We start from the raw sequence: 12,865 nt of genomic DNA on the forward strand, positions 1-12,865 counted from the left end.
GCACTCTAACCGACAGGCTCCCTCGCCCTCCGGTCCCTGCCGGCCTCGGGTCAAAGGGCCTCCAAAGCTCGCCTTCCCGGGAAAGACACCCCCTGGCCCCACAGCCACGGGGACCAATCGCACCTCCCCTGGATCCCGCCGCGGGCCACTGCGCAGGCTCCACCTCTCCGGGGCCCCGCCCCGCGGCCCGAGGCGGAAGTGACGTACAGGAAGCGCCCTAGTCCCCTTGCCTGGGGGGGGGGGGAGGAATCAAACCCCCAAGATGGCGGCGGCGTCGGAGGAGCGGATGGCTGAGGAAGGAGGCGGCGGCCACGGCGACGGCGGCCCCTCTTCGGCCATCGGCTCTACCCAGCGACTACCCCCCCCGCCCCCGCCCCCGGCCCCGCAGCCGGGCTCCCAGGCGCCCCTAGCCCAGGCGCTGGCTCCCGACCAGCTGCCTCAAAACAACACGCTGGTGGCGCTGCCCATCGTAGCCATCGAGAACATCCTCAGCTTTATGTCCTACGACGAAATTAGCCAGCTTCGCCTGGTGAGGCCCCCACGGGACCCCCGCCGCCCCCTCCGCCGGCTGAGGTCTGGGGAGGGGCGGAGAGGGGAGCGCGTCCCCCGGGGAGGGAGCCGCAGCCGGCTCCAGGACGCGGAGTCCCGGCGCCGGGCGGCGGGGTCATCCCCCCCCCCTCCCCTTTCTGCCGCGGAGCTAGGGGGCTCGCTGCCCCGGCCCGGAAGCGGGGCGGCGGCGGGAGTTGGGCGTCCCAGCGCCGCCAGGCCTGAGCGCCGGCCCCGCGGCTCTGATCGCCGCCTTTTGTGCACCAGCGTCCAGCCCCCGGCCGGGCCCAGCCAGGTTTGCTCGGTCCGCAGGAGTCACGCACTGTGTCTCCCACTTCCCCCCCCAACCCCGACCCAGGTTTCCCGGTTGGAGAAGATGGAAGTAGGGTCGGGGAGGCCTCCCCAAACCCGGTGGGGGCTCCGAGGGGCGTGAACGCCATTTGGTGGCCTCAGCTCCCCAGGTGACCAGTAAAGTAGAGCCCACCGAGAGCGCGTCCGGCTCGGCCTCGCCCCGACACTTCCCACCCTCCGGGAGCACCTCGCCCCTGGACAGGGTTGGTTTCTCTTGCAGTTCATTTTCTAACTAGTGACTAAACGCCCACCCGCCAGCTTCAAATCACAGTAGTTCAGTGATTTATAGAAAGGAGGAATTTACCTCGCTCCACAGTGTGGACTGAAGGTTTGATGAATGTCTTAGTTCAGTAAGATCTTTGACTTCCTGTCTGGGAATTTATCTTTAAGTGGGAAGGAAATTGAAGGAGGTGGACATTTTGAAGGGACTCTGTGCCGACTCTGTGTAGGAGCTTAATCTGTGCCTGGGATTGTTTTTAAGAGGACAAAGACATATTTCTGAATGTAGTGTGTACAGCATTTTCTCGTTCATGTGCCGCATTTTAGGTTTACACCTCCAGTTTAAATTTGATTCTAATTGCGTTTTGGAAAGGAATTCATACTTTTTAAAGAAAGTTTATTAATTTTGGTTCAAACTGATGACCAGGTTTTTCTTTTCAGTCAGCCCAGCAGTTCTACCACGCCAGTCTGCAGAATGGAAGATTGTTCAGTTGAAAAATCGTTTATCAAAATTGATTGTCCCTGGATTCCCCAAACATGTCATCCTAGAATTCCGTATAGAATCTTAAATAGTCCTTCCGATTTTTATGAAGGGTGGTGTTTGCTCAAGATTCATGCTGTATATTCACAGTGTCTGGAAATTGGGCATAACATTTGATTGAATTGAGCCTCTCAGCCAGACAATGGCTTTGTAAAACCTGGAATATTCACAGTTCTGTTTTGTAAGTGTTGGGAAACACTGGTTTTTTGTTCGTTTGTCAGTTGTTTACCTTTTTAAAAATTAAAAACATCTTTTGGGAGGGAAAACTAGCTTCTTAGGACATCCCACTGTTTGTTAATGAATGACATCTCTCTCAAGTGAAATACTCAGTTGCATTCTTAATTTTAAAGCAGTCATCTCTTCTAGCCTTTTAGGGTACAGATTTGTGGTTTCAAACAGATTTTTCATTACCATTACCATTATCATTTCATTACCTTACCATCCCCTGTGCCACCACCCCCCCTCAAAAGATTCTGCAGTCAATTTTATGTCTCAGAGAGGGTCTTTCCCCTCTGGTTTAGTAATGAGGAACTATTTTCTTATTCTTTTGTTTGCTTAAGGTTAATAGATAATTTGTAGATTAAGTGGATAATCTTTTGTGGGTATTTGGAAATGTCTTTGGTTTCAGATTGATCGGTTTGGGGTCATAAGGTACAATTCAGGTATCATTATAAAAGATTTTTTTCTTACCACTAGATGTCAGCATTAATTTAATTGTGGTCTCTTAATGACATTGGCAGGGTAGAAACAGTGCCTGGTTCGTGCTTTCCTTATATCTACAGGGCTATTTGCCAGAAAAAATCAGGGAACATTAGTACGTATGCTGCTATCTGGAGTACACATTACTCCATCTCCTTTCATTTTAAGTATTTTTTTTAGGGGGATTAGGCTGGATATGCTTGGAAGAGAGTGATAATTAATTAAGAATAGAATTAGTTTCCATAAAGCTAAATGTCAGCAGCTCAGTGGTTGATTAGTGTATATATTGTTTGGATGTTTGGTGTTTTGTTTTGTTTTTTTTCTCCAGTTTACTTGACTTATTAGGATTTCAGTTGTAACTGTGGTTAGCACAAATTAGAAGACAGATACATAAGCCATGTACTCATTACTCTGTATTTTCTTTAAAAGATGTGCTCTTGGTTGAGATTGCTAAAATAACATTTTTCAGTTCTTTGTGCAGTTTAGTTGATGATAGTCTTTGCTTCCTGTTGCCATGAATAATTGAAATTTGACTCTCCAGTTCTTTCCAAGGGATTATCCAAATGCCTTATTGAATTGTTGGTTTGTTTGTTCATTTTTCCTGCCATTGATGCTCCAAAAATGTATCCAGAGCCTAGAAATCTTGATTACACAGAAATAGTGCTTTAAATACTTAACTCTTCCAATGTATTTAAAATGAATTGATGGAATACAGCTTTTGAAGTGACAAAACTTGTACTTTGAGTTGTTTTTTCTGTAAATCAGACAAATTTGTGCTGGTACAGCGTTTGACTGTCACCTAGGCCCTCTTGATGGGGTGAGAGTTTTTGAAACAAGTGGCAAAGGTTAAGAAGTGAGGTCCTACCCCCAGTTCAGGAGTGTACCTAAGCCAAGTTTGAGCATTTGACTTTGATTTGTGAGCATAGTATTTTCACTCACTGAAAAATGAATATGGAAGGCTTTTTACAAGCTGTTTTAGAGGTATTCTATGAAATTTTTTCCTGTATGGTTTGAGCTCCTATAAATTTAATGGAATCCGGGGTGCCTGGGTGGCTCAGTGGGTTAAAGCCTCTGCCTTCAGCTCAGGTCATGATCCCAGGGTTCTGGGATGGAGCCCCACATCAGGCTCTCTGCTTAGCAGGGAGCCTGCTTCCTCCTCTCTCTCTGCCTGCCTCTCTGCCTACTTGTGATTTCTCTCTGTCAAATAAATAAAATACTAAAAAAAAAAAATAAATTTAATGGAATCCTATTAGTGGTTCAGGACATAAATATGACTGAAGGTTAAATTCAGAAGTCTTGCTCAATATGTGGAATGAAATTTTCTGGTAGGTAACAAAATACATGTATACTTTCATCCTGAGATACTTCTCTAGAGCACTGTAGTTAGTTAAATCTGTTACCCATTTATAGTTCCTTTTATATCTTTTGTTCAAACATGTTAGAAAATTTTAGAGAAGGTTGATTGGTAGGAAAATGAGAAACCATTACTCTTTTTAATAGGTACGGTCTTTTTATTTTTTTTTTTAAGATTTTATTTATTTATTTGACAGACAGAGATCACAAGTAGGCAGAGAAGCAGGCAGAGAGAGAGGAGGAAGCAGGCTCCCTGCAGAGCAGAGAGCCTGATGTGGGGCTCTATCCCAGGACCCTGGGATCATGACCTGAGCCGAAGGCAGAGGCTTTAACCCACTGAGCCACCCAGGCGCCCCTAGGTACACTGTCTTCCTTACATCTCTTGCTGTGTGCCAGTAGGTTTCTTTCTTTCTTTCTTTCTTTTTTTTTTTTTAACCTCAGGACATCTTTACACTCTTAAGTTATTGAAGACCCTAAGAGCTTACCTTAGAAAATTCTAGAAGACACAGGAAGAGACAGTATATTCTTCATTCTTGCCAGAAAAATGTTGTCATATGTTGTGTTGCCACTGAAAAGTCCATTGTATATTATGGAGGAATAAGAGTAGAAATGGCAAATAACGTCTTCATAATATGAAACTAGTTTGGCCCCACAGACTCTCAAAAGGATCTTGGGAATCCCAGGGGTCCCTAGACCACACTTTGAGAACCACAGCTCTTTGCTGCATTGTTATGGAGAATATAGTCTCTGCATTGACAATTTGTGGTTTTCCCCCATTATCTCCTCATTGGGTTATTTTTACTAACAGGTACTTGAGTACAGGTTGGAGAGTATAATATATAGGAGACAGTTCATTTTTTCCTGCAGTTTCTATCCAAAAATGAAGGGGTTCAACCAGTAACCCTGCCCAGAATGTCATGAGGACAGAATGGACACACCTTTCTTGACCACATTTAGAAAGCACCAGGATAACAAATGCAAAGATAAGAAATACGGGATGGTTGAGGTTGAGGTTAATCAGGAGCATTTCATCAGAGAGGCTTCCTCAAGATAATGAGTTTTTATCCAGTTTATCTTTTTTTTTCTTTTTTAAAGATTTTATTTTTTTATTTATTTGTCAGAGAGAGGGAGAGCAAGGGAGCATAGGCAGACAGAGGCAGAGGGAGAAGCAGGCTCCCTGCCGAGCAAAGAGCCCTATGTGGGACTCGATCCCAGGCCGCTGGAATCATGACCTGAGCTGAAGGCAGCCGCTTAACCAACTGAGCCACCCAGGCGTCCCCCAGTTTATCTTTAGTAAAGGTGAGAGAACATTGCCAAGCAGAAAAGAAATGAAGTATATGTAGTGAAGTGACTGGAGCAGGGTGACTGTGATTAGAGCCATGAGGTGATTGTCTGAAGTGTCATATGTCCTAGATTGGTGCTCAACTCCCCCCTTTCCACCTTTGTTTTTTAGTGCTCAGACTGGCCAGGTTTTGAGGACCTACAGCTTTGACACCTTTTGCTGTGGGAAGCAAGTAAGGATGTTAGAAAACAACTTCCACCTCTTACCACCATCATTGTCTCCTAACAAGCCAGATGCACTTGCATACCCTGGTCAGAGCAGTGGGATGGCCTGTGCTCATGATGTTTGAGACTAGGAGCTAAAGATAGCCCCTAACCGAGGTTTCTCCCAACCACCTAGCATCTTGGACTTAAGCTTGCTGGAAACGGGCATCATCAAGTTGTTGTGTTTCCAGACATGCTAGGCCTCTCACAACTGGGGCTGCCCCTGCCTGCAGCCTCTCCTTGGTCTCCCTTCCTAGAGCCTATCTGTACCTACAGAATAACACCTGAAGTGTCAGGGCTCCAGTAAAGCCTCTGTGACTCTTCCGTGAACCTCACAGGGTAGTACTTGTGAGTTCCCAGGCAACGTGGTTATACTTACGGATTCTACTGGAATTGTCTTTGGAGGGGCCGGTTCGACATTGAATTTAGGCTCCTCGTTCCCTTTTATCAGGAATCCCAATGACTTTCCATAGTCTGTGATTCAGTGTGAGTACTCAGCATTCATTGAGTAAATAAAGTAGTTTGTTTTTTTTTTTTTAAGATTTTATTTATTTGACAGACAGAGATCACAAGTAGGCAGAGAGGCAGGCAGAGAGAGAGGAGGAAGCGCCACCCAGGCGCTCCTTTTTAAAGGTTTTTAAATGAAGTAGTTCTTAAAAACACTGCACTACTCCAAGTAAAGGATAGAAAATAAATGTCATTGTGAAATAAATGTGTTTTCTGTATATGGAAAATGCACTGCTTCATATTTACCTCAAACAGAGGAGAGTAGGATTTTTTTTAAATTTAAGACCATTTTAAAAAGCTGGGGGTCACTAGAAAAATTCTCATAATGAGAATGAAAATTGATAAGGTGATGGGAAAGTCCTGTGGAATTAGTAAGTAGCCATCTGCTTTTAATTCATCAGGCTGCATTGTTGTGTTTTGTTTTAATTTTATTTACTTATTTGACAGAGAAAGAGATCACAAGTAGAGAGGCAGGCAGAGAGAGGGGGAGAAGCAGGCTCCCCACCGAGCAGAGAGCCCGATGCAGGGCTCTATCCCAGGACCTTGAATTCATGACCTGCCAAAGGCAGAGGCTTAACCCAGTGAGCCACCCAGGTGCCCTGCATCAGGCTACATTGTAAGCAACACTCCGTTCCTGTGTGAATGAGGAGAATGACGCTACAGATAATCAAAACCAGAATAATCAGAAAAGCGGTTCTATTTGGCTTCTAGGCTGTATTGTAGAAATCCTGGAAATAGGCTTTTCTTCCTAATTGTTTTGCTCAGGCTAATATTAAAATAAATTTTTAGGGACACCTGGTTGGCTCAGTCAGTTAAATGTCTGCTTTTGGGTTGGGTCCTAATCTCAGGGTCCTGGGATCAAGCATCAGGCTGTCTGCTAAGTGGCAAGTCTGCTTCTCCCTCTCCCTCTGTGATCTCTCTCACTCTGCCTCTCTCTCAAATAAATAATTAAAAACCTTTAAAAAGGAGCACCTGGGTGGCTCAGTGGGTTAAAGCCTCTGCCTTTGGCTCAGGTCATGATCCCGGGGTCCTGGGATCGAGCCCCACATTGGGCTCTCTGCTCCGCAGGGAGCCTGCTTCCTCCTCTCTCTCTGCCTAGTTGTGATTTCTCTCTGTCAAATAAATAAAATATTAAAAAAAAAAACCTTTAAAAATAAATTGGGGTGCCTGGGTGGCTCAGTGGGTTAAGCCTCTGCCTTCGGCTCAGGTCATGATCTCAGGGTCCTGGGGTCGAGCCCCGCATCAGGCTCCCTACTCAGGGAGCCTGCTTCCCCCCTCTCTCTGCCTGCCTCTCTGCCTACTTGTAATTTTTCTCTGTCAAATAAATAAATAAAATCTTTAATAAATAAATAAAATTTACATTTTCTTTTTTTTTTTTTTTTTACTTATTTACTTGACAGAAAGAAATCACAAGTAGGCAAGGAGGCAGGCAGAGAGAGAGAGAGGGAAGCAGGCCCCCTGTTGAGCAGAGAGCCAGATGCGGGACTCGATCCCAGGACCCTGAGATCATGACCTGAGCCGAAGGCAGCGGCTTAACCCACTGAGCCACCCAGGCGCCCCTACATTTTCTTTCCAAATAAACATCTAGGGAGGATACCCAGATAATTTAAAATTTGTTGTAATTCTTTTTTTTTTTTTTTTAATTTTTTAATTTAAATTCTGTTGAGTGGGGCATCTGGGTGGCTCAGTGGGTTAAAGCCCTGCCTTCAGCTCAGGTCATGATCCTAGAGTCGGGGGATCTAGCCCCACATTGGGCTCTCTGTTCAGCAGGGAGCCTGCTTCCTCCTCTCTCTCTGCCTGCCTCTCTGCCTACTTGTGATCTCTGTCTGTCAAATAAATAAATAAAATCTTTTTTAAAAAGTTTAAATTCTATTGAGTTAACATATACTATATTATTAGTTTTAGGAGTAGAATTTAGTGATTCGTCAGTTTGCATATAATACCCAGTGCTCATTCCATAAAGTGCTCTCCTTAATTCCATCACCCAGTTACCCCATCCCCCCCACACACATCCCCTTCAGCAACTCTTGGTTTGTTTTCTGTAGTTCAGAGTCTTAAAATTTGTTGTAATTCTACCTACAGATAATTAATTCTGTGTCTCTCTGTATATGGTATCATATATTAGACAATCCACACCACATAGAATTTTAAGTGATTTTGTCACTCATCATTAACTTTTTGCCACATCTGCTTTATCTGTTTCACTTATATGCTCATTCTTTGCCTCTCTAAATGTGTGTGTTATAGGTCCTTCACACAGACTATTAAATTAAACCATTTGAAAATAAAATGCAAATTTAATGACATTTTGTCCCTTGTGTAATCATGGTATTATCACTTCCCAGGGATTTAACATTACATTTTATATTCTGATTTCTCAGTTATCCCCAAAATGTCCTTACAGCTTTTTTTTTGGTGGGGGATAAGGCCCTTTTTTTTTGGTCTCTTTAATCTAGAACATTCTCCTTTTTTCATTCTTCGTGCAGTTGGCTTTTTGAAGAATTAGGGCAGATGGCTTATAAAATGTTCTACAGTACAGATTTGTCTCATTGTTTCCTCATAATTGACTTTTGATTTTTTAACTTCGGAAGAATTCTAGAAAGATATAGAGTAGCGCCATCTCTCTAAACTTTAGCAGTGTGGTAAGAACACCCCCTAATGTCCTTAAAATCTCATATTGCTTCAGGAAGTCATACTTGAGACTCCTGCCAACATTCTCTGTAGCAGCAGAGTGTTGAGACTAATCAGTTGAGAATTGTTAGGATAATTGTTTCACTCTATAGAGCTGCAGATCACTAAATTTAAAAAGATACTAATTAGAAGCCTGAATTCTTAATTTCGTTTTTGCCACTGCGTAGTTTGACTTTGTACATATTACATAATTTCTTAAGGCCTCCATGTTCTCACTGTAAAAAGAAAGGAAAGGTTCTGGTGTCTTAAGTTCTTTACAGTTTGAGGGTTATTGGTAAGTGGCCTAATCTTTGATAATAGCTTGTGGATTAATTGGAGAAAAGCATCAAGTATTCAATTCATTTGAGAACTGTAGAGCACTAAATAAGTACATGAAAAATCCAGTTCCATTACAACATTTCCTGGATTCTAAGATACAGTTTCGTGTTTTAGGATTTTTGAAGTCAGAATGCATCTTGATCAATTTGTATGTATATTCTGGTCAGTGCTTCCCCACCCCTCTCCGAAGAGCTTTTATTGACTTCTTAAACAAAATCAAAGAAGTCCACCCTTTTATATTTTGTAGCATGTGAGCCCTCTGAAAAAGAAATGCTGCCAATTATTTTAAGACCATTCCAATATCAAATGTTAAAATCTGGAAAGATGTGCATCTTAGAATCAACCGAGATTTGACACAAAGATTAGGTTTCACAGGAAAATTACAGGTTTCACGAATTTATGGCGTATGTGTCTTGCATTGTTAAGTAGGACCCTGGTGGCACAAGAAATCAAAAAAAGATTCTTAGACAAAGTGAACAAAATTTTTCATTACTGCTTATGTTAGAAAATGATGGAAGAGGATAAACATGGCAGTTTAACTCTTCAAATAATTAAAGAAATCTCTTCTAACTAGAACAGCAGTAATGGAGGAGCCCAGACTGAATGTCCCGCGGGAGACTATAGTATTCCATGAGCTCCCTGGTATGTTGATAAGTATCTATTTGTGCTGATCTCTGAATGCCCTGATAGTTTTTGACATAGTCATCATCTTGGTATATTAGACTACAGAATTCTATTTTACTGTCTTGGGTAAATGACCAGATTGCTAGGATTTTTGTTGTGTTTTAATAACTAGGAAAGTAAAATTTCTTCCTGTCAGTTTTGGGAAAACAGGAGGTTACAAAGACAGACAAATGAGAACAGCACCACAAAAGCCGAGGTCAAGAATATTTTAAGCATTGGGGCGCCTGGGTAGCTCAGTGGGTTAAAGCCTCTGCCTTTGGCTCAGGTCATGGTCCCAGGGTCCTGGGATTGAGCCCCACATCGGGCTCTCTGCTCAGTGGGGAGCCTGCTTCCTCCTCTCTCTCTGCCTGCCTCTCTGCCTGCTTGTGATATCTCTCTCTCTCTCTCTCTCTCTGTCAAATAAGTAAATAAAATCTTTTAAAAAATATATTTTAAGCATTAATCAATATTGTAAGAAAAGAGCAGCATTTAATTTGGTATTCTTTCTTTCCTGGATGTTCAGTAAGCAATGACCAACAGCACAAAAACAAAGTAGATCATATAAATATATTTATTTCACCTAAAGTCTCAATACCAGTACTCGTGACAATGTTTATTCAGGAGTGGGACAGTGGTTCTTAAAGTTTAGTCTTGGGCTCCCAGAAAGGTCCCCAGGGCCCTTTCAGGGAATCTGTAAGATCTGAAGTCTTTTCATTATAGTTTTATGTTGTTATTTCTGCCTTTCACAAGTAGACAGTGGAGCTTACCAGGAGCTCTGTGACATGTGATGATGTCAGCATACGGATAACTCAAGAAATGTGTGCTTGTGTGTTCTCTAGAACTGTCTAAGGTAGTACTTCAGTAGACTGAATACAGAAGCAGATATGGCAGTTTATTTCTGTTCTATAAAACTACGTATCAAAGAGATTTGCAAAAATGTAACTCAAAATACTTTTTTCCTGAAGAGTAATTTTTCCTTTAGAAGTTATTTATACTGGGGCACCTGGCTGGCTCAGGCAGAGGAGTGTGCAACTCTTGATCTCAGGGTCATGGGTTTGAGCCCCGGGATGGGTGTGGAGTTACTAAAAAACATAAATAAACTCTAACAGGTATTTATGTTTATATGTATTGGTTTTATTAGTGTTTCTTTTTTAAGATTTATTTATTTGTTTGACAGACAGAGATTACAAGTAGGCAGAGAGGCAAGCAGAGAGAGGAGGAAGCAGGCTCCCTGCTGAGCAGAGAGCCCGATGTGGGGCTTGATCCCAGGACCCCGGGATCATGACCTGAGCCAAAGGCAGAGACTTTAACCCACTGAGCCACCCAGGCGCCCCATTAATGTTATTTTTTAATGACACTGACCATATGTTGACTGTTGACAGCTGGTTTGGTTTAGTTAGAAATAGATCCCACCATATTCTAGATTCTGAGTCCAGAGTGCTCACCATTACAACGTGGAACCGCTTAGATCCCACCATATTCTAAAATATAACTAGGAATTACTCTTAGTTTCATTACTTAAAATTTGTTGTTTTTATTTATTTTCAAATGGAAAAGAAGTGTTTTCCTTAATACCTTTCATTTAGCGTGCTCTGATTTCTGAACTACATAGTGTTTAATACTAGAGTATTACAGCTTTTGTTAGCTTCAGTCCAGTTTGCCAGAATTTTTGTCTGTGTATTCTCAGAGAAAGCAAACATTTCAATTTCAGCAAGTATTTGTCAAGCATTTGTGCTGAGTGCTATGAGAGAGAGAAGCATAGGACAGCCCCCGCCTAATCGCCTTGCCCTAGATCTAGATTTATCTCAATGTCTTGCACTTTAAATATCCACACCTATACAGTGGGAACTGACATTCAGGTTGATGCCTCCAGGTCACTGCAAAATCCTCAGGGATCGAGGAACAAAAGGATTTTGTGCCCCAGGTTTTATTAAGATAACAAAGATGCTGCATTTCTCAGAAATACGGCACCTCTGGAACAACATTTTCCAGTTAGTACTAAGTTAAACAATTTAACATAATTTTTACAGAGCACTTTAGAGTTTATCAAAGTGATTTTAGTGTGTATTGTTTCATTTAATCCTAATGCTATCTCTGTGAATTAGGTACTGTCCAATTTTACAGAAGGCTGGCTCCAGCTTTATTGAGCTGACTTGCCCAAGAACACATAAAAGTTATGTTGAGGGGCGCCTGGGTGGCTCAGTGGGTTAAAGCCTCTGCCTTCAGCTCGGGTCATGATCCCAGGGTTCTGGGATCGAGCCCCACATCGGGCTGTCTGCTCTGCAGACAGCCTGCTTCCTCATCTCTCTCTCTGCCTGCCTCTCTGCCTGCTTGTGATCTCTGTCTGTCAAATACATACATAAAATCTTTAAAAAAAAAAAAAAAGTTATGTTGAAATTCAGATGTTCGGACTTCCGATCCTGTGCTTTTACTGTATAAAAACAGTTTTCATTATAGTTTTAAGTTGTTATTTCTGCCTTTCCTTAAGGATTCAAAATAGTCGAGGTTCTGCTACATATGTTAAAGTATTTGATATTATGGAAGACAGGACTGTATTTAGGAACTCTCTGTAGTTAACTTTGGCTTGTAGAAATAAGTAAGAATTCTCATTCTGGTTATAGCTCACATAAACTTTATGAGAGTTTGGGCTTAAGTTTAAAAATACATTTTGAGGGACGCCTGGGTGGCTCAGTTGGTTAAGCCTCTGCCTTCCGCTCAGGTCATGATCCCAGTGTCCTGGGATTGAGTCCCACATCGGGCTCTTTGCTCGGCGGGGAACCTGCTTTGCCCTCTGACTCTGCCTGCTACTTTGTCTGCCTGTGCTCACTCTCTCTCTCTCTCTCTGACTATTAAATAAATAAAATCTTTAAAAAAAAAATACATTTTGAGCTACCGGAGAGTTTTCTTTTTTCAAACCATTAAAACCTTTTTGAATATGTTGTTTTACTGATCTTCAGGACAACATTTTCTGACTTTAGTAGTGGGGATACATTCAGAACATTCAACCAGTACGTAAAATAAAAGTAAAATTCCTTGCCTACACATAATATTAATTTCTTAACATAATGCCACAAGAGTTATAAAGCAGGAAGTGTTCACCTCGTGTATACACCACACATATTACCATGTGTACTGATTCAGAGATTCAGACAGCAAACTGTTGAACAGTACTGGCACAGAGAACTTTCAGCTAACGGGCGTCTAAGTTAATTGTCTGTTATGTATTTGGGTTTTATCTGTTAAAATTCTTCCTTTTCCTTTTACCCTGTAGGTTTGTAAAAGAATGGACTTGGTCTGCCAGAGAATGTTGAATCAGGGATTTCTAAAAGTGGAGAGATACCACAATCTATGTCAGAAACAAGTTAAAGCACAACTTCCAAGGTACGTTGTGCCTAGTACTGGCGATAATTTACAAGTGGGAATTTTCTTTCT

General features: G+C 42.3%; 1 protein-coding gene across 1 annotated transcript in view; it reads left to right on the forward strand.

The window, feature by feature from the left end:
• The first annotated feature begins 235 nt into the window (after positions 1-235).
• The window catches only part of FBXO28 (F-box protein 28), a 29,838-nt gene continuing 17,208 nt past the window's right edge, over positions 236-12,865 (forward strand). The window contains exons 1-2 of the mRNA XM_045982869.1: positions 236-529; positions 12,705-12,814. Coding sequence (XP_045838825.1) covers positions 263-529; positions 12,705-12,814 — 377 coding nt within the window. The 5' untranslated portion in view covers positions 236-262. The remainder of the gene's footprint in view (positions 530-12,704; positions 12,815-12,865) is intronic.

The sequence above is a fragment of the Meles meles genome, chromosome 17 (assembly GCF_922984935.1).
Source record: "Meles meles chromosome 17, mMelMel3.1 paternal haplotype, whole genome shotgun sequence".
Lineage (NCBI taxonomy): Eukaryota > Metazoa > Chordata > Mammalia > Carnivora > Mustelidae > Meles > Meles meles.